The 23,034-nt window shown below is 39.4% G+C and overlaps 1 protein-coding gene across 1 annotated transcript in view; it reads left to right on the top strand.

The window, feature by feature from the left end:
• Window positions 1-15,529, top strand: part of LIN28B (lin-28 homolog B) — a gene marked incomplete at its 5' end in the record, with an annotated part of 86,659 nt that extends 71,130 nt beyond the window's left edge. The window contains one exon of the mRNA XM_073576103.1: window positions 7,718-15,529. Coding sequence (XP_073432204.1) covers window positions 7,718-8,087 — 370 coding nt within the window. The remainder of the gene's footprint in view (window positions 1-7,717) is intronic.
• Between the last annotated feature and the right edge of the window lie 7,505 nt (window positions 15,530-23,034).

The raw sequence follows: 23,034 nt of genomic DNA, 5'->3' as shown, positions 1-23,034 counted from the left end.
AGTGGATAGCACTGCAGCCTTGCAGCGCTGGAGTCCTGGGTTCGAATCCCACCAAGGACAACATCTGCAAGGAATTTGTATGTTCTCCCTGTGTTTGTGTGGGTTTCCTCCGGGTACTCCGGTTTCCTCCCGCATTCCAAAGACATACTGATGGGGAATTTAGATTGTGAGCCCCATCGGGGACAGTCATGATAACGTGTGCAAACTGTAAAGCGATGCGGAATATGTTAGCGCTATATAAAAATAAAGATTATTATTATTAATCAACCAGCGAGTAACACGAGAGCACATCACAGAGCACATGTAAGGTATATCTGACCAATAATATATACCGTTACAAATAAGCCAGTGCAATATCTATAACTAGCTGAAGAGCCCGGCATAGTAACTAACTGTGGTTGGTTATAACAAATTATAATTATCCTCCATCCCACAGTCCCGTGCCCATATACCCATCATACATATCCACCATCCCATAGGCCCGTGCCCATATACCCATCATACACATCCTTCATCTCATAGTCCCGTGCCCATATACCCATCATACATATCCGCCATCCCATAGTCCCATGCCCATATACCCGTCATGCATATCCTCCATCCCACAGTCCAGTGCCCATATACCCATCACCCATAGTCAACCATTATGACATCATAATGAGCGGCAGGGCTTGATGACATCAGCATCGCCATGGCAACCATTGTGACAATGAGGGGCCGGGCTTGATACGCACACTGTTTCCCCATTATGTAGATAGGGGCATTATGACATCATAATGAGGGGCGGGGCTTGACACGCACACACTTTTTCCCCATTATGTAGACAGGGGCAAAATTATTTGGTGAATTGGAACGTGCGGGGTTAAAATTTCGCCTCACAACATAGCTTAGGACGCTCTCGGGGTCCAGACGTGTGACTTTGCCAAATTTTGTGGCTGTAGCTGCGACGGTGCGGATGCCTATCCCGGACACACATACATAATAATAATAATAATAATAATAATAATCTTTATATAGCGCCAACATATTCCGCAGCGCTTTACAGTTTAACAGTTTCAAAACACAAGTCATAAGTAACAACGCTAACAATACAATAATTAAAGCAAAATAAGACGAAATAAGACGACCCTGCTCGTGAGAGCGTACAATCTACAATGAGGTGAGGGAGATACAGAGTACAGGTGTGTATTTACAATGGTGTATTTACAATGAAGGTCCAGCCATCTTGCAGGAGTGAAGGATGGATGGAGATAGTGAATGGGCTACGCACGCACACTTACACAGAGAATGACTTTGATTAGTGAATGTGATAGGCCGCTCTGAACAGGTGTGTTTTGAGGGAGCGCCTAAAACTATGCAAATTGTGGATAGTCCTGATTTCTTGGGGTAGAGCATTCCAGAGGATAGGAGCAGCACGGGAGAAGTCTTGGAGTCGGGAGTGGGAGGTACGGATTAGTGCAGAGGTTAGTCGAAAGTCGTTTGCAGAGCGCAGCGATCGGCTAGGCCGATAGTCAGAAATGAGAGAAGAGATGTAAGGGGGTGCCGCACTGTGGAGAGCTTTGTGGGTGAGAACAAGTACTTTGAATTGGATCCTATAATGAATGGGCAGCCAATGTAAGGACTGGCGAAGAGCGGACGCGTCCGAGTACCGATTACCCAGATGGACGATCCTGGCTGCTGCATTGAGTATGGACTGGAGAGGAGATAGTCGAGTGACGGGGAGGCCAATTAATAGAGCGTTGCAGTAATCCAGGCGAGAGTGGATCAATGCAACAGTGAGGGTTTTTGTTGTTTCCGTAGTGAGAAAAGGGCGGATTCTAGAGATGTTCTTTAGGTGTAAGCGGCAAGAGCGGGCAAGGGATTGTATATGGGATGTAAAGGAGAGATTGGTGTCAAACATAACACCCAGACAGCGCACCTGCTGCCGGGGTGTTATTTTGGTACCACCCACGGAGAAGAAAATGTCAGATTTAGGGAGGTTAGTAGACGGCGGGAGCAGAAGAAGTTCAGTTTTGGAGAGGTTGAGTTTCAGATAGAGAGCGGACATGATATTGGACACTGCGGACAGACAGTCACTGGCGTTCTGTAGTACAGCGGGGGTAAGGTCGGGGGAAGACGTGTATAGTTGTGTGTCATCAGCATAAAGATGGTACTGAAAGCCAAATCTGCTGATGGTCTGTCCAATTGGGGCCGTGTAGAGAGAGAAAAGAAGGGGGCCAAGGACTGAGCCCTGAGGTACCCCGACATACATACATACATACATACATACATACATACATACATACATACATACTTTGAGCTTTATATATTAGATATATCTATCTATAATACATATATCTATAATACAGATCTACATAAATTAGGTAATACTATATAAATACTACATAAGTAGGTAATACTAATGTTCATACTGTAACTTAGAAGCTGGCCGATAGTACAGAACATTAAAAAGAAAAAACCTAAATGAGCATAATGAAGGTAAATTGGAACAGGGAGCAGTAAAGCAGTGTCTGTTTACCTCCAGCTGGTATGGTGCGAGCGGGAGGTATATTTGTGATATGTTCTGTATACTATTGATTTATGAAGTAAAACCGTTATTCTTTCAAGCCATATAGAAGGACAACAAGAAAAGATGAAGGATTTCGTACAGTACAGACCAAAAGTTTGGACATACCTTCTCATGACTTTATTTTCATGACTATGAAAATTGTAGATTTACTCTGAAGGCATCAAAACTATGAATGAACACATGTGGAATTATATAATAAACAAAAAAGTGTGAAACTGAAAATTTGTCTTATAATTTAGGTTCTTCAAAGTAGCCACCTTTTGCTTTGATTACTGCTTTGCACACTCTTGGCATTCTCTTGACGAGCTTCAAGAGGTAGTCACCGGAAATGGTCTTCCAACAGTCTTGAAGGAGTTCCCAGAGATGCTTAGCACTTGTTGGCCCTTTTGCCTTCACTCTGCGGTCCAGCTCACCCTAAACCATCTCGATTGGGTTCAGGTTTGGTGACTTGTGGAGGCCAGGTCATCTGGCGTAGCACCCCATCACTCCCCCTCTTGGTCAAATAGCCCTTACACAGCCTGGAGGTGTGTTTGGGGTCATTGTCCTGTTGAAAAATAAATGATGGTCCAACTAAACGCAAACCGGATGAAATAGCATGCTGCTGCAAGATGCTGTGGTAGCCATGCTGGTTCAGTATGCCTTCAATTTTGAATAAATCCCCAACAGTGTCACCAGCAAAGCACCTCTACACCATCACAACTCCTCCATGCTTCACGGTGGGAACCAGGCATGTAGAGTCCATCCATTCACTTTTTCTGCGTCGCACAAAGACACGGTGGTTGGAACCAAAGATCTCAAATTTGGACTCATCAGACCAAAGCACAGATGTCCACTGGTCTAATGTCCATTCCTTGTGTTCTTTAGCCCAAACAAGTCTCTTCTGCTTGTTGCCTGTCCTTAGCAGTGGTTTCCTAGCAGCTATTTTACCATGAAGGCCTGCTGCTCAAAGTCTCCTCTTAACAGTTGTTGTAGAGATGTGTCTGCTGCTAGAACTCTGTGTGGCATTGACCTGGTCTCTAATCTGAGCTGCTGTTAACCTGCAATTTCTGAGGCTGGTGACTCGGATGAACTTATCCTCCGCAGCAGAGGTGACTCTTGGTCTTCCTTTCCTGGGGTGGTCCTCATGTGAGCCAGTTTCTTTGTAGCGCTTGATGGTTTTTCCCACTGCACTTGGTGACACTTTCAAAGTTTTCCCAATTTTTCGGACTGACCTTCATTTCTTAAAGTAATGATTGCCACTCGTTTTTCTTAGCTGCTTTTTTCTTGCATAATACAAATTCTAGCAGTCTATACAGTAGGACTATCAGCTGTGTATCCACCAGACTTCTGCACAACACAACTGATGGTCCCAACCCCATTTATAAGGCAAGAAATCCCACTTATTAAGCCTGACAGGGCACACCTGTGAAGTGAAAACCATTTCCGGTGACAACCTCTTGAAGCTCATCAAGAAAATGCAAAGAGTGTTCAAAGCGGTAATCAAAGCAAAAGGTGGCTACTTTGAAGAACCTAGAATATGACATATTTTCAGTTTTTACACTTTTTTGTTAATTATATAATTCCACATGTGTTAATTCATAGTTTTGATGCCTTCAGAGTGAATCTACAATTTTCATAGTCATGAAAATTAAGAAAATTCTTTGAATGAGAAGGTGTGTCCAAACTTCTGGTCTGTACTGTATGTCTGTGATCATTTCTAGTAAAAATGAATCTTTGACTACCAAAACTGGAGTCATTTTAAAGTTCTGTCATTCATGATATTCTAGACCTTGTCTTCCTTCCAGAAGAGACTTTTCCGCTAAAACTTCTATGTTCTAGAAGTGCAACTCAGTTGAATCACATCATCAAGACTTGAATCGCCCAAAGCCATGAAAGTCACACATTTGCCATTTCTAAAATAGCCAGTCCTGAACGAAGCATTTTAATAAAAACCTAATTCTACCAACAATGAATTGCGTTGAATGACTGAACGGTTTGTGCTCCACAGCGTGCAGAATAGCATACAGATTTTCACAGATGGCACTCGTACCTGAGATGCCCTATGGGGCCATTTACATTTCCACTGTCTGTGGAAAATCGCAGAGACGTGTCCGATTTTTTTTTTTTTTTTTTCTTATCTAAGGGTCAGATCAAAATAGACAATGAAAGTCACAGAGTTTGTGAAAAAAATCTGACCGCACTCTGATAACATCAGTGTGGTACGATTTACATGTACTGACATAAGGTAGAATTTTTTTAAATTTTTCCATGAACGACACTCTGATCAGAATAATCGGTTTGTTTTTCACATACCGGTATGTGGAAAGATGTGATGTCTGAATGAGCCCATATTTTTACACACTGCATTTGCAGGTCCGTTTACAAGTCTGAGATGAGAATTTATATTCAATGAATGGTCCTTTCTCATGTATAAATCCCATCACCATATTTATCTGTTACCAATTATCCAAGATTGTTTTTTGCCTATAAAAGCGCATGAACCTAGCTATCCATTAGCAAATGTGCCGTGAATACCCCTCTTGCACGCTTCCTCACTGCACACACCCCCTGCTTTCTTATGGACTATTGGCCCTCCTGCTTTTTGTTGGGCTCACCTCTGTTAATTTTGTACATTTTGCCATCATTTGGCTTTGTTGCCATAGGGTTTCATATAAATATTTCCTTGCTGGTTTACCAGATCTGCACATGCCTTGGAAAAAGATCGATTGCCATGACCAATTCTATTTCCCAACTAGCAGCTGTGCTACTTGAGGACCCTAGAAGCAGCTGAAGTTTCTCTATGTGCTACATGAGCCATCCATTAATGCAGCGTCACCTGACATTTGTCAATTAGTGATTTTGTCTTTTTATTCTTTTTTTTTTTTTTGTCCTTTTGTATACCATTCACGAAACTAGAGTTGAATTAAAGTCAACTATTATTTTTGTAGGGGACAATGCTCAATTCAATTATTCATTCTGTACGACGGGTTTACACATTTTGCTGCAAATCCTTGATGGGAAAAAAAAAACAACCAAACGGAGAACCGGTGTGATTTGTGCTGCTGGTAAGAATGATTGACACAAAGTGAATACATACTCAAAAGGATGGAATAAATGCCTCCCATCCCCCACTTGGCCGGCACTCATAAACAGGAGCAGATAGCATCTAAGGCATTGCCTCAGCAGGGAAGCAAATGTGATGGGGGTTAGGAATCCGGAAGCCGACATTGTGTAGCAATTAGAATTTTTGTGTGCAATAATCAGTACATGTGAAGAAACCTTCACGCATCAGTTCTAATACCTTTAGTCAAAATGCACTTGCAGCAATAAATCTCGCCAAGGTGTGTTCGCTGAGTGAAGGAGCCGAACAGCAGGTTTTTGGTCAATTGGTGACGTGAAATGGTTCACTGAATCGTGTAACACACTGCATACCATAGTGACTGATGGAAATTGATTTGTCCATGGCTGCAGGCAGCACCACTACTGAAGCCCTAACCCTTTTCTGTTGGAGGGTGGGGCATTTGTCAATACCTTTTGACATAAATTCCGAAATTTTGTAAAAAATAAAAAAACCACGGCACATACATATCACATGTAAGCTGTGAATTTGCTTCTGATTTCCGATAAGTTTCTATATCATATACGGCTTGTATGCATATGGATTTTTTTATTTTGGTATGTTTAGTTGCCCCAGCTAAATAGAAAATTGAAGCAAAATGTTAATTACATTTCATTCTAATATTAACACTTGATCTTTAATGTATTTATTCCCTCCTCCTCCCATTTTGTTTGTTCAGCTAAGAAATATAATTTTTGAGGGTATAATGCGTATTGTTTAATAATCTAAAAACAATTGTAAATGGCATTTTAAATTTGTCATTTGCCTTCCAAGAATATGGTGTAATTTCTTAAGGTCCATAGTGCTTTTTTTCAAAGCTAATATCTAAATTATTATCATTATTTAGCGGTTTAATTTTTAATTGATTTATTTTTACTACATTCTATGATGTATATAACATGCACAATATACAATTTCTATAAGCCGGCAAGTGCTTTATTGGCTCAAAAGAAATGAAAGTGCCCTGCTAATACTTCGCGGTTACGCTGCTTTGCTACAAATTAACTGAATTTACATGAGTATGTCGCCACCTTGTGGCATTCAAGTTACCGTTTTCCTCTAACAAAAAGTCTAAGGGTAAATGAAGCACGGTCTTCTTAAAGTGATAACTGTTCGTTTGGACTTTGTAAAATCTCATTTCTTCCGGTGATGCCTAATCTTAAAACCTTATTAAATCCGGTTTCTTGAGGATGATCTTCCTATCTGTGCTAATGTAATAGTTTATCAAAAGCAAATTATACTCTGTCAACTGTAGAAAGCGACACCGCTCTTTGCTTACTAGTGACGAGCGACTGTGTTGGGATAACATCTTATCCGAGCATGCTTGGGTGCTATCAGAGTATCTTGGACATGCTTGTATATTATGTATTATGTTGCTGTCCTGTGGCTGCATGATTTGGGCTGCTAGACAGCTCCAACACATGCAGGGATTGCCTGTTGCTATTGGACTAAAAGTGCCAGGAAAGGGGCAAATGGTTGTCAGTTCATTATAGGTTATTGCATAGTAATGCTGACCAAAAATTGGTGTAAAGACACAACCATGGTGGGGGAGGTTCTAATAATGTTTCAAAAATTAGGCTTTTTGTGTTCCATGCAAGTATGAAAAAGTGAAAGACATGCACGTATGGGCAACACTGTGTTTGGCACTGTTGCTCTACACGTTGGTGTTCTGGGTTCAAATCACACACAGGCCAATATCTGCAAAGATTTTGCTGGGGTGTCCTCCAGGTTCTCCAGTTTAATTGTCAGCTTTCTGTGTATACACTACATAGGCAGAAAACTGTCAATCAGTGGTGGGGCATGGTTATTCGTAGCTCATCAATTTGGAGGACTACCTACCAGCAGATTTTCAAATAATCTCCTGCTGATAAAACAGTGATTTTATCAAAACTACATCAAGCAGTTGAGTAAGCGATAAATCGCTGGGATTAACAAAACCCCGTGACAGATGGCCTGTAATTGTGATGTATAACTTAAGAGAATAAATGACAATGGTTGAATATTGACCTTAAACTGATGTAGCTGTCTTTCCTTTTTTTTTTTTTTTACAGATGCTACAACTGTGGTGGCCTGGACCATCATGCTAAAGAATGTAATCTACCTCCTCAGCCAAAAAAGTGCCATTACTGTCAAAGCATGATGCACATGGTAGCTAACTGTCCCCACAAGATGGTTCCACAACATCCAGAAGCCTCTCAGGGAAGATATGAAGCAGAACAGCAGCCTTCCACTTCTGCTTTTCAATGGGAAGGAGGAGGGGCCTATGGTTATTCATCGCCATCATACTCTCAGGAGGGAAGATCTGAGCACTCAGAACGTTCAAGCAGGTCACCGCAAGAAGCTTCCTTGAGTAAGATATCTACATCGCCTGAAGAACAAAGCAGAAAGGGGCCTTCTGTTCAAAAACGAAAAAAATCTTAGCTTCATCTCTGTTTCCCTTAAACTTGCCTTTTCTGGGAAGTTCTACCTCATATAAGTACAGGGGAAGTCATTTCATTATTCGCAACTGACCTGGAATTTTAACTACTGTTGAGGAACTGTGAATTTAATGACAAAAATAATCTGCTAAAGGACAAATCACTCCAAGCAAACTGACCATGCAGGGTGTTATGCGTTGTACCTCATTTTGTATGTATGTATGAATGTGTGCGTGAGTACATCATGGCTATAACTTGAAAGCTGAGTCTATATGGACGTATATATATGTTCTCAAAAATTTGCATTCCTAGCGCTCATCAAAGTATGAAGCAATATTCATGGTTCCTTTTTCACATTTTGTTTTATTTTTTTAGGAACACTTCTATTTATTTTATTTTTCTTTGCAGTCACTTTTGTGAGAAATGTTTTAGTGTTTTGTTTTTATTTTACGGTGAATCCAGCACCTGTAGTATTAAGACATCCCAGAAAGGGCTTTTGCTTTGATGTATTTTGTCTTCAACTACTGGAGTATGTGACTTAATCAAAGCAATATTGTCAGTTATGTATGATGGAAGCATACTGAAATAGTAGGGTTACCGTGAGAAATGCCAAAACATACTCAAATATTTGAAGTGCTGCACTTCATATAATGAATGATGTGTGGGTGAAGATAAAGACCTGTCAGCTCTCCTGTCTACTTCAGTAGAAACTTGTATTCCCCATCAAATAGCAATTCTTGGGAGCCTTGTCTGCATTGCGCTGCCTGTCTAGTCCTCCTATAATGCTCAGTGGCAAGGTACTAAGGCCCCCGCGGGATAGCGGGCTACAGATGGACAGCAGATCTACGCAGTAATCCTCAAATTGATACTTCTGAATTGTTAGTTCATGGTGAATACAAAAATTTATTAAAGTCAGAAGAACAGGCCCCCTTTTAAGAATGCAGTATCACGTAGAAAAGTCTCTAGTTTGATTGTGGGCATCCACAAACCTTAAATATGAGTGAAATCGTAAAAAGCACATACATTTTTTTCAGCACATACAATAATGTGTACAGTGATTGCAAACACTTCTATGTGAACAGTTGAACAATGTATTATAAGCACATCATGTTAAAGCCCTTACATAAGACTGCCTCATGCTCAAGATAATCTATGCTCATTATACCACGTTACAGCTCGTGCAACCTAGCTCCAAATTGGTAATGGCAAAAGTGAAGTTACTTACAGCAACCAAACAATAGCCCATGTATAGAATTTATTTTTGTGTAAATGAGCCCCACTGTTAAAACATGGTTACATTGGTAGGGGCCATTTGTAATTTTATTGGTGTATATGCTGATTGAAGTTTAAAGGGAATCTGTCAGCAGGATTTCACACCCCATATTATGTGCATGTAGCTTTCAAAAACAAGTCCAACAATACCTTTACCTAGACGGTGAGTTCCTCCATTATTGAGAAATCAGCATTTGAATAGATATTCAAATCAGGCTACAAATGTGAAGCCTCTGTCACTCCAGCTGTATTCCACACTGAGAAGCGCCACCTAAGGCTTGTTTGATGGCTCCTTTGCCTCAAGTCACACAACATAGAGGCCACCAGCCAAACCGGAGGAGGTGGCGCTGGGTGGGTAATAGAACTGGTTTGACAGAGGTTTCAGATTTACTATAGTCTTCAGCCTCATTTGCATATCAATTCAAGCAGATTTTTCAGTAACCGAGAAATGACTGGCAATATAAAGGTATTGTTGGACTTGTTTTTGAAAGAGCTACATGCATATAAATATGTTGGGGTGTGATGTCCTGCTGACAGATGCTCTTTAAAAATCATTTCTGAATAAAAACCAAGGGAAAAGTGCCTTAAGATGGATGGCAACACATCAAAGGCTGACATTATATGCTACAATCTTTGTGTTTTACTGACAAAGTAGTTATTTTATAGTACATTATTGGAGCAAGTCTTCATCCCGTACACAATTTTCATAAATTCCATTTGCATATACCTTGTATGTCATTATTACCTAGAATGCATACACACAGTAATTTATAATTTGAGGTTTTTTAAACTTTATTTTAACAATGCTAGCGTCATATGAGATGCTTGTCTTATCATATTTCATCTGATTGAGGCAGAAATGCTTAAGTAATGTATGGTTGTTGTACGTAATTCCCGTAGTGCCGCTTCAATTTAGCAACGTTTGTTACCATACTAGCATCATATAAATTGAAATACCTGACAAGGGGCCAAAAGACCCTGCCTCAGCAACACCTCTCACCCCATCATGGCGTTGTGAGAGGCATTAAATAAACCTTTTAACACTTCAAGTAGATCATGGGGCATTGTTTAGTTCCTATCAGAAGATTTTCACTTTTTCCAGTAGTGAAACGTCTAGCACTACTTCTGAAAAAAAATTACTGTCCTACTGTATGCTATCAAAGTCACATCAGTAGACACTGACACTCAAGATTTAATGTGTGAGCAAGTCTTGTGTCCAAAATGTGTTTCTTTGATGGGGTTTTCCTGGACTGCTTTATCAATCCGTTTCTTGATAATTCGTTGGCTGGTCATGGTCCTGCCACTGGTACTCCCACCAATCAATAGAACCGTGGGGCCCACCATCAATCTAACAGTTATCACCAATACAGTGGAATACCCATTTCAAATGATGAAACACAAATAATGACTTTTAGACTGAATTTCTATGAACTACAATGTTGTTTATTTTTTTAGTCCTTTCCATTTGCTTATTTGTTTCCTAGAAAGGACTATCCATGTGGTTTTATATAGTGCTGCTGATTATTTGTATGTGTCTCCGATTTGGTGGCTTAACTAATAATCATAGCGGGTTTTGCATGACTTATTTCGACATATTGTTTGCCAGGAATAGATTCTACTCACATCTGAAATTCCAGCCATTTCTGTACGAAAAATACTGATTAATATTGCGGTATAATAATGTTGCTGCTGTTCATCACGGTTTTTACATCCATTGTTAAATTTCAAGTCACTACACTTGAACCCTCTTGACTGTTTTTTGTTTTGTTTTCCTATGGTTATATAGTACTGATAACTGTATTTTATTTTCATTGTGGTCTAATGCAAAGTTTTAACTTTTGACGATATTGAATGTGATGAATTCATGAGATGCTTCCTTGCCTTCTGTAAGGAAAATGTAGTCTTATTTAAGTTATGTAGACGAATTAAAGTGGAGTTGCATAACCTAAGACCATGCGCTTTTAGGAGCGCCTGGAATTGTCCTGATGCCTCTGTGCTGTGTGCTCTGCAGTAAGTGCGTGGAAGAAAATCAGAACGTCACGGTCTATGAAACCAAAGTTTACTCACTTTCTGCCAATAGAAAGTTTGTGGAATTTGAAAATTGGACATTCCCTGTTTACATAGCGTTCAGAAATTGAATTTAGTGAGCTATCACTGCTCATATTTTTATCATATGCCTCTGTACCCCCTCCTCTGAACTAGATAGAGCACATACCAAGCCTGTTTTAACACAAGGTTTTATTTTTGTATTTGAAAATACTATCATTATTTCAAAACATACTCAGGACTAAGAACTTTGCTCAGGGAATACACCATGTGATATTTTACTTCCCATTACCAAATCGTCTACAGACTTGTTGTATTGGAACAAACCAAATAGATGTAGAACGTATATCTAATATATTAAGTGTTATATTCTGGTATTAGTAACTACCTCTCATATTCCATAATGACCCACAATTCTGGTAATCGCATAAATATTTGTTGTATTTTTATTTCATGTGTTAACTATAAAACTGTTCATATTCTAATTATTTACTGTATGTGAATATTTGTGATTTTGAGTTTTATTTTGGCTTGTATTCCCAATGCTTTGTTTTTTTTAAATTTCTATTCTGTTTACAGCAAAAGGCTACCTCATTCAACCACATAGCATTATAATATGCTGCTTCAGACTTAATAAGCAATTGTCATATCAGTGATATATTTTTTTTTTTTTTTTTACTGGTTTTACGTTTATCCATTAAATGAATGTAATTTGAGTAAGGCTGCAATAGACTTTAAATTAATCGTTCCCATTGAGTGTTTTTGTGAATTAGTTAACCAGAGCAAGGGACAATAAAAAGGGACAAAGGAGGAAGCAAGGCACTTGGGTAGAGAGAGGTTGGAATAATACATATCATTTTTATTAAGTAAAAAATACCATTGGTCAAGGAAATTAAGGAACAAAAACACCATCAGTCTGTGATACTTCATCGACGTCAACACATTCATGATCACAATTAAACCATTATTCATAAATCTAGCTAGGGCCCAAGCAATAATAAATCCAAATCAACAAGTATGATTCTGATACATGAATCATGCTAGCGAATTCATGATTTAACACACCACCCGCCCAATTTCCCATCATAAACATATGGCCATATGCACTCAAAGAAAAAAAACGGTACATAACGTGAGGTAGATGACCGACTAGTCATAATCATGCTCATTATCACTGAATCAATTCTGTTTAACAAGGAAGTTGAGGCAGATCATAAATATATAATTAAATTCCAGCACTATTGGCCACTAAGAAATATGTAAGGCACTGTCAAGTTTTTCAATGTATAATTCAGTTGACTTTCTCAAACAGGCACTTCAGTAGTTCAAGACCTACAAGATGTTGGTACCAGACTCCCCACTTGGAGATATTGACATTGGTTATTAAAACTACTCAGCTAGTTTGCCTGTATCCCATCACTCCTGCTTTGTTTCATGTGGCTCAATTTCAAAACTGTGCGGATAAGATAATCTGGTTGGTCTCCTACTGTAACTGGAAGACATGCATCCTCCTAAGGCTTCAGACATTCACAAGACATCGCATGCATGGTCCATTTTTATTGTGGTTTTAATCAGAGCATGGGGTAAGGGCCAAAGGGGGTTAGGTGATGTGACAACGCTGGCACATTTCGCCACTCTACGTGACTTCCTCAGGGCATTGGTGATGCAAGTAGAAGTGAGAGGCTTGTGAATTGTGCAAGAAAAGATTAAAGGAAAAAATTCCCACATTCAACTCAACTTGGCTAAGGATCAATATGAGGGAATAAAAAAATGTGTAATGGCAAAATGCAAAAAAAGTTGAATCCAAAAATAACTAGAAACTAATGGAAAGATATCAATGAATATAAAAGAAACCTAGGACAGCAATTTTTGAGAATTGTTTGGAAAAAGGCCTTTAGCATTTTGTGAATGTTAAGACATTCCACTATGAGACTTGAAGTGGCTGGGTTGTTGGTCATGTCCATATTTTTCACTTGTAAAATCATTACCTTGGATCTACCTCTCAATCTGGAATCGCACATCCTAGTTTCTTGATCTGTACTTTGACTGATGTATGAACTGGCTGTGATTCTCCTGACCTAAGTTGGACAGTTATATAGGCATATATGAGACTGTTGAGTTTGGGTCACGAGACTCGTAGCTTGTCCATGCAACACAGAAGTGTAGTACAGACCACACAGCATGGATTTATGAAGTTGGCCTGTCCTTTATTGTAAAATAATTTTAGTTGTGACATTTAACATATAGATATGAAATATCTGCTCAGAATTCTGAACAGCTACTTTGAAAAAGTGCTCCTTTATTTCGGTACCCCCAACATTTTGGAAAAAAGTTCTATCAAAATCTGAAAGTCCATTGTAATGCTGAAAACACACATGCTGTTTGACCCAGAAGTTTATCTAACTGGAATGAGTCATATAAATTCTTAAATTGCATGTCCTCTTCATTTTGACTCTACTTGCGGCACGTGTTATTCCGCTCTTTTATGACAGTGTTTTACTTTGAATGAATTAAAAAATAAAAAAAGCCAATGTACTACAATTAACCAAATTTCCACCAGTGCCTCCATATGTTTCATTGGTGTACTGGAGTATGCATAGTACTTTTTATTCATTTTTGTTCTTGAGGAGCTACACATGGAACCTTATTACACCCAAGCAAAGCACTCTCTCAAAGATGAACTATTTAATTTGTACTTTTTTTGCCAGTGTTTTGTGATAGGAATTTCCATACATTTTGATTATCACAGACTTCTTTTTTAGTGTCAGTCTTTGGTGATTAAAGGCGCTTCATGGCATAATATAATTATTGATGAGCTAATGTGCTTGGATAAGGTGTTATCCGAGCATGCTCGTGTGCTAGTGCTAATAGAGTATCTTTGGCGTTCCCGAATACTATGTTCGAGTCATTGTGGCTGTTCAACAGATACAAATAATCCGTGTATTGCCTAACAGGCATGCAGCCGCAGAAACGCGAACATAGTAATGGAGCACGCCGCATGCTTGGATAACACCTTATCTCACCACGTTCACTCATCACTAAATATAACATTTTATCAAATTCCAATACTTGTGGCCATTTTTATTTCAGTATGTTAACTTTTTTTTATTACTTTTGGTACTTTTGGGATTTTTCTCTTATCTAAATTATACAACTAATAACCCCATTATGGTTTTATTTAGAACATATATACTATGTTTTATGCAAAAGATAAAATCCTTTATTAAGACTAGGAATGAATTGAGGAATCTCTACGTCTTGAAAGTAATTTAAGTTATTTTAACTCCTGTAAAAAAAAGTTTATCATTTAAGTTATATATGTTGATATGACCCATTTATAAAATAGACCAGAGTTGGGGAATATGTGCATATGCACTTATATCTTTATTTAGATGTATTTCATGTACAAGTTTTAGAAAATATTCTGACCTTTTCTATTTGCTATAACTTTGTAGAAATGTGCTTCTGTTCTGAACTGAACAATAGCAAGAGGTTTGTCTAGAAACTGCTATAATTGTTTATTCAACATGCAATTAAAGTACCATAATTTGTGTCATTCATTAGACCATATAAGGTTTTAACTGTTACTAAAGCAATTAGTAGACCTAAGAGAGATGCCTTGTTTGCCAGCGTTAATATTAACTGTACCAACTACCTCTTTTACTGCCAGTTTTAGCTACAGATAGTTTGTGGACCTTCTGTATTCTTAATTTTCAGGCATCTATTTCTTGAGAACAAACGTGATAACCACCACAATTAAGAACTAAATAAACAATGACTTTGACTTCTTGGTTTTAGTTAACATCATGTTTTAAGTTACCTCTCTGGAATAGAATACTTTAACTTTTCATTATTTTTTCTTAATTAAAACACGTTTACAAAAACGAATATTGCTTGAATAATATTTTCTATCTCTTTAAATGGAAAACAATAACCGTGAGTTTAAGTGAAGTTAAGGGTCATAATGCCTATTTACGGTCTTCTCAATGGACTAAAGCACTGAATGCCTTTTTGCATATCATGTATTTTATTTTTCATTTCATGTCTTTTTATAACTGTCAATCATGAAAATTTGTGAGGTTTAATATGAATTACTTGTTAAATAAAATGTATAACTTTTGGCATTTATTATATGAACCGGTGTCAATTTTTTGTGATCATCCTAGAGATACATGGTTATGTCAAACAGAATACCGATGTAACAAACTTGACATTAAATGTGTTACATGCCAATTAATCTACAAACTTAAAAGGCCCAATAAGTGCATTTGTGACTTTTTGCCTATTTTTTGTTTAGCCTGCTTTTAATTTGCACAAAATTCTTTTAATTTTGCAATTTCTGAAGTCTAATTTGACGGATTGTGTAGTTTTTTTGCAAATGTGAGTGATTTTGATTATTCCAGATGTTTCCAGTCAGTTCATCATTTATGACTTTATAAACCGTTTGCACAAATGTACTCTAGCCATGTACTCTAGCTTCTCCCCTGCTAATATTTCCTCTCCCCATTTTTATATTCACCTGAAATGTTTAAAAGCAGAGGTAACCACATATACCATTTTGAAGGATTTATTGAAAAAAAAGTCAACTATTACCAGACCAAAAAAAAATTAAAAAAATAATAAATTGGGTCCTAAATTTACACTTAAGCCAATATGAAGGAAGCTTTGTTCCAAGTGAATGCCAAGTTTGTTATATCTCTACATTGTGAAACCTTCAAGAGAGATACCAGAACTGGATAGAAATGTCATCGAGGGTACAATCTTTTGTAGGAAAATACTCGTGAAGCAAAAGTATGGTATGTTGATAGAATAGTAATGTTTGGGCTTGGAATTACAACTTTTATTTCTTTCCTTCATCTTCTGTAGGATAGGAACTCCTGTTATGGGGTTGTGCTCCAAAATTGGCACAACATGAATCTAAAGCTTTGCTTATATTGTTATGCACCACCTCACCTATCATTTGCAAATGAGATGAGAGATCTTCCCCAGTTGGTATGAAAAAATTCTAAAAATATTTAACTGGATATCCCATTGATGTCTAATGCTAGTAATTTGAACTTTCACCCTTAAGCCTCTTTTCACCTTCCTGGCCAGGACAAATTTTACAAGTCTAACCAATGTCACTTTATGAGATAACTCTGGAATGCTTGAAAATATCTCCGTGCTTCTGATGTTTTTTTCGTGACAAGTTGTACTTCATGTTAGTGGTACATTTTGGTCGATTGGATTGGCATTTATGTATGACAATATCGAAAATGTGTCAAAATTTGGCTATTTTTCAGCTTTGAATTATTTTATCATTTATTACTAGATGGTGGCCCGATTTTAACGCATCTGGTATTCTAGTCTCTCTCCGCGCCGCAGATCTCCCGACGGAGGCGTGCATCGTTTGAATGTGCTGATTGGTCGAGCCCTGCCGGGCGCGACCAATCAGCGCCGTGGGATTTCCGTTACGGACACAGAATTAGACGATTATATAGTAGATTATAGCACCATTTATTCCCTTGCGCTTTACTTGTGAAAGAGGTACACATAATAAAAAAGCACAATAATTTTAAACAATACAAGTCACCAGCTGATAGGGCCAGCTTAGGGGCGGACAGACCAGGCGGCCGCCTTGGACCCCCTCTCCTCCAGGGGCCCCCAGTCAGTGGCCACTATGGAGCCCCTGAGTAAGAGGGGCTCATCTCCATCCCCTCACAGCATCTTGCATTCAACTTATCAGCATCATATTAAATGTATTAGAGTTAGTGCAAGAAATGGTTAATGTGAGGGGTTGAGTCAGTAGCAGAAGAGAGGAAGCAAGCTGATGTTTCCCTCCAGTTCTGCCTGGAACTTTGACAGGTACAGATGTGTCAGACAGCCAGGGCACTGCCAGACCCCCAGATGGGAGAGGTCTGTTGCCCCGCATTAAAGGAGTCTGCGGACTAAAGAGGACTTCCATACAGGCTCTCTGGACTTTAGAGGGGCCTCCGCTGAAGGGGTCTGGCGCCCAGATACAAACGGATTGGACGACTGGGATCCTTGGTTGCTGCAGCTGTAGTGGGTGCGACTGCAGCTCATGTCGGAAAGAACAGGAAATCCAGTGTTTGTGATTGTTGTTGATGTCCATTCAGTAAAAGTTATGGTTTCCCTGTTGGATCACCACTACATCTCAACTTTTAATCACCTGGACTGCTGTGACGAAAGGAGAGAAGGTAACTTCGTTTGGGGGTAAAGCCTAATCCATCTGATATCACATGTACAAGGGGCCGGGATGTAATACATACTGTGTTTAGTGGGTGAGCTCGGTCAGGACTACCACCCCGGTGCCCCTTGTCTTACTTTTTAGGGACCATATCCCATTTGATACCCAAAAGTTACATGATTTTAAAACCTGCACCCTTAACCCTTTTACCCCCAAGGGTGGTTTGCATGTTAATGACCAGGCAAATTTTTACAATTCTGACCACTGTCCCGTTATGAGGTAATACCTCGGGATGCTTCCATGGATCCTGGTGATTGACATTTTTCCGTGACATATTGTACTTCATGACAGTGGTAACATTTCTTTGATAATGCTTGAGTTTATTTGTGAAAGAAAATGGAAATTTGGTGAAAATGTTGAAAATTTCACAATTTTCCAACTTTTAATTTTCATGCCGTTAAATCACAGACATATCACAAAATACTTAAGTAACATTTAACACATGTTTACTGTACATCCGCACAATTTTGGAATAAAATTTTTTTTATTAGGAAGTTATAAGGGTTAAAAGTTGACTAGCGATTTCTCATTTTTACAACACCATTTTTTTTAGGAACCACATCACATTTGAAGTCAATTTGAGGGTCTATATGATAGAAAATACCCAAAAGTGACACCATTCTGAAAACTGCATCCCTCAAGGTGCTCAAAACCACATTCAAGAAGTTTTATTAACCCTTCAGGAGCTTCACAGAAATTTTTGGAATGTTTAAAAAAAAAAAAAAAAAAAAATGAACATTTAACTTTTTTTCACAAAAAAATTACTTCAGATCCAATTTGTTTTATTTTCCCAAGGGTAACCGGAGAAATTGGACCCCAAAAGTTGTTGTGCAATTAGTCCTGAGTATGCTGATACCCCATATGTGGGGGTAAACCACTATTTGGGCACATGGCAGAGCTCAAAATGAAAGGAGCGCCGTTTGACTTTTCAATGCAAAAGTGGCTGGAATTGAGATCAAATGCCATGTCGCATTTGGAGAGCTCCTGATGTGCCTAAACAGTGGAAACCCCCCAATTCTAACTCCACCCCTAACCACAAACCTAATTCCAACCGTAACTGTAATCCTACCTAACTTTAGCCCTAACCCTAATGGGAAAATGGAATTTTTTTATTTTTTATTTTATTCTCCCTAAGGGGGTGATAAAGGGGGGTTTAATTTACTATTTATAGAAAGTTTTTATGTTTAGCAGCTGTCGCACACTAAAAGACGCTTTTTATTGCAAAAAATATTTTTGCATCACCACATTTTGAGAGCTATAATTTTTCCATATTTTGGCCCAGAGAGTCATGTGAGGTCTTGTTTTTTGCGGGACGAGTTGACGTTTTTCTTGGTACGATTTTCGGGCACATAACATTTTTTGATCGCTTTTTATTCCGATGGGAGGCAGTATGAACAATAACAAGCAATTTATGAATTTCTTTTTAGGGGGTGTTTATACCGTTCTGCGTGTGGTACTGATTAAAGAGAGAGAGAAAAGGAATAGGCCACACAATGGTTAACCCAACCTAAGATTTAGCATTAAAAGTTAGTCACACATGTGACTTGAGCATCTAGGTTCACAATAGAACCAGCGTGCTATCAATTGCCAATATTTGTATTTTTGGTGTGTGCATTTATTTATGAATGTGAGCCAGTTTACATGCAAAAACCTTTTATACTGTGGTATGCTATCTACATACATATTTGGTCTGTTATTGAGATGTTTTTCTGTGGAGGTGAAGTTATGAGGGTTTGGTTCTATTGTGAACCTAGATGTTCAAGTCACATGTGTGACTAACTTTTAATGTTTTTAACAGTTGGGTGTTTAGTTGTTTGTGTCTAAATAAAGATTGGTACAAATTTTTGCTAAATCTTATGTTGGGTGATCCCCATTGTGTGGCCTATTCCTTTTCTCTCTCTCTTTAATCAGCATCAATTTTGTATAGGTCTGGTTGGATCCCCATTATTGTCAGTGGTGCCCCCTTGTGTTTAATTCTGTTCTGCGTGTGGTAAAATTGATAAAGCAGCTTTATTCTTTGGGTCAGTACGATTACAGCGATACCTCATTTATATCTTTATGTTTTGGCGCTTTTATACAATAAAACTATTTTATATAAAAAATTATTTTTGCATCGCTTTGAGAGCTATAACTTTATTTTTCTGGTGATGGAGCTATATGGCAGCTTGTTTTTTGCGGGACAGGATGACTTTTTCAGCGGTTCCACATTTATTTATATCCGTGTTTTTGATTGCATGTTATTTCATTTTTTGTTCGGCTCTATAATGATAAAGCATTGGTTTTTTTGCCTTTTTTTTTTTTTTTTTTTTTATGATGCTCACGAAAGTGGTTAACTAGTGGGACAGTTTTATAGGTCGAGTCTTTACAGACATGGCGATACTAAATATCGCTGTGAGAATCAGCTGACACCCAGCAGCGATCAGCCGCGCTCCCCCCGTGAGCACGGCTGATCGCACATGAGGTACTAACTTGTCCATGGGCAGTAAGTCCCAGGGCACATGGACAGGATAGTAAGTCTAATGTCAGGAAGGGGTTAAAAGTGCTCAAAAGCACCTTCAAGAAGTGTATTAACCTTTTATGTGCTTCACAGGAATTAAAGTAATGTAGAAGGAAAAAATTAATTTTTTTTTCCACAAAAATACATTTAGGCCAAAATTATTTTTCATAAGGGTAACAAGAGAAAATGAACCCCAAACATTTTTGTGCAATTTCTCCTGTGTACACAGATACCCTATATGTGGTGCAAAACTATTGCTTGGGCACACATCAGGAATAGTGAAGGAGCACCAATTGAATTCTGAAGCTCAATTTTGGCTGGAAGGAATAGCTTGGGAATGCCACTTGAGGAGACCCTGACATGCCAAAACAGTAGCAACACCTAAGTTTGTAATGAGCATTTTTAACACTCGGAGAATTCACAAAATTGTGTAACATTGGGCTGAGTACCAATAAAGTGTTGCTTTGGCCCTAAGTTTTTAATTTTCAAAAGGGGTAAAAGGAGAAAATGAACAGTACAATTTATGCAATTTTTCCGGAGTATGCCAATACCTGATACAGTATGTGATTGAAAACTATTTTTGAGGCACAATGCAAAGCTCGGAAGGGAAGAAACTCCGTATTGGAGTTCAGATTTTGCTAGAATGGTTTGATACCATGTCACATTGGCAGAGCCCTTGAGGTGCCAGAACACCAGTGTCCCTCCATAATTTTACAAACTATACCTCCCCCAATGAATTCATCCAGGGGTGCAGTGAATATTTTACCCCACATGTGCCTTACAGAATTTTATATCATTGGGCGGTGAAGAAACAATAAGTTATATTTTTACCTCTAAAATATTATTTTAGCCCCAATTTTTTAATTTTTATAAAGGCTAATAGGAGAAGTTGCACAACAAACTGTGAGGTCTATATTTTTCTGAGTGTAATCAGGAACTACTTTTCAAGCACAGTGGAAAGCACAGAAGGGAAGGAGCACTATATTGTAGTGCAGATTTTGTGGTGATGGTTTGAGGGTGCCTGACCTTTTGGAAGAGCTCTATGATGCCAGAAAACACAACCTCCCTGTGACGGATTGCACAGGGGAAGGGGGTGCTGACTTCACTCACCTCGGGGGAGAGGAGAGAAGGACCCAGCAGGGATCGGGGATCGGCTCTCTGGCGCCACCACTTGTCCCAGGTCAGTCAGGGAACTGTACCGAGGCATATAGTCCCTGGAAAGGCTTCCCTTATAGGTATGAGTTATTGAGGCGCTCCCAGTGAGGGGGATATATACGTTATCAGTCCAGGTTGGGGATATATGCCGTATATACTCGCGTATAAGTTGAGATTTTCAGCCCATTTTTTGGGGCTGAAAGTCCCCCTCTCTGCTTATATGTGAGTCATATAGCCAGGGGGTAGGTGGGGGAGCGGGGGTGTCACATCATACTGACCCCCCCTGGCATGGTCTCTGCAGCCCCCTACTTGTCCCACGGTCTCCCTTCCTTCCTACAGTGGTCACATGGTACTGCTCATTAAAGTAATGAATATGCGCACATTTATGACCAATGAGCGGTACCACGTGATTGCGGAAGGAAGGGAGACTGGGTGAACAGGGCTGCAGAGATGCGCCAGGGGGAGGTAAGTATATGCTATATTCACCTGTCCTGGTTCCAACACTGCTCACCGCTGTCTGCCCACCGGGTCCCTCTGTCAGTGACGTTCAGACAGCACAGGGCGCAATGACGTAGTCATACTGACCCCCCCGGCGTGGTCTCTGCAGCCCCCCTGCTTGTCCCACAGTCTCCCTTCCTTCCTACAGTGGTCACATGGTACCACTCAAAGTCATGAATATGTGCATATTTATGACTTTAATGAGCGGTACCACATGATTGCTGAAGGAAAGAAGGGAGACTGGATGAACAGGGCTGCAGAGACGCGCCAGGGGGAGGTAAGTATAAGCCATATTCACCTGTCCTGGTTCCAATGCTGCTCACCGCTGTCTGCCTGCCGGTTCCCTCTGTCAGTGATGTTCAGACAGCAGAGGGCGCAGTGACAAGTGCGCGCCCACTGCCTGAACAGTCACTGACAGAGGGACCCGGCGGGCAGACAGCGGCGAGAAGCGTTGGAACGGGACAGGTGAATATCTCAAGGGCCGGGTCCTGAATGAGCGGCGACACCTGTCTAGCATGCCAGTGTCTCTGCCTGCTCAGCACACCGGCACCTGGCCCCCAGCGACAAGAGGTGAGTATGTCTTTTTTTTTTTTTTTTTATTTATACCTGCAGTAGCGGCAGCAGCAATATATGGGCATAGTCTTTGGGGCAGCATATGGGGGCATATTCAATGGAGCATCTTATGAGGGCAGCATATGAGTGGATATTCAATGGAGCATCTTATGGGGGCATATTCTATGGAGCATCTTATGGGGCAGCATATGGGGCCATAACCTTTATGGAGCAGCATGTGGGGCATATTATTCTATGGATTATCTTATGGGGCCATTATTAACCTTTGTGCAGCATTAAATGGGGTGTATTTTGAATGGAGCATCTTATGGGGCCCATCATGAACTGTATGGAGCATTATATGGGGCTCCTGATTCAATATGGCTATTCAAAAACATTTAACCTACTGATGTCTCAATTAATTTTACTTTTCTCGGTATCTATTTTTATTTTTGAAATTTACCAGTAGCTGCTACATTTTCCACCCTAGGCTTATACATGAGTCAATAACTTTTCCCAGTATTTTGTGGCAAAATTAAGGGGGTCGGCTTATACACGAGTATATACGGTATATATAAACCTTCTGGCCATCACTGCCAGAGTTCCTTACTAACACAGTATGGTATTCTTCCAGCAGTTCCTCGTTCAACGTAAGCCCTGTCCAACAACAGGCTTATATCCGGT

Source organism: Dendrobates tinctorius, unplaced genomic scaffold (assembly GCF_039654945.1).
Source record: "Dendrobates tinctorius isolate UK_male_01 unplaced genomic scaffold, ASM3965494v1 ptg000046l, whole genome shotgun sequence".
NCBI lineage: Eukaryota > Metazoa > Chordata > Amphibia > Anura > Dendrobatidae > Dendrobates > Dendrobates tinctorius.
Note: the sequence above shows the minus strand (reverse complement) of the source record. Positions and strands in the feature narration are given on the sequence as shown.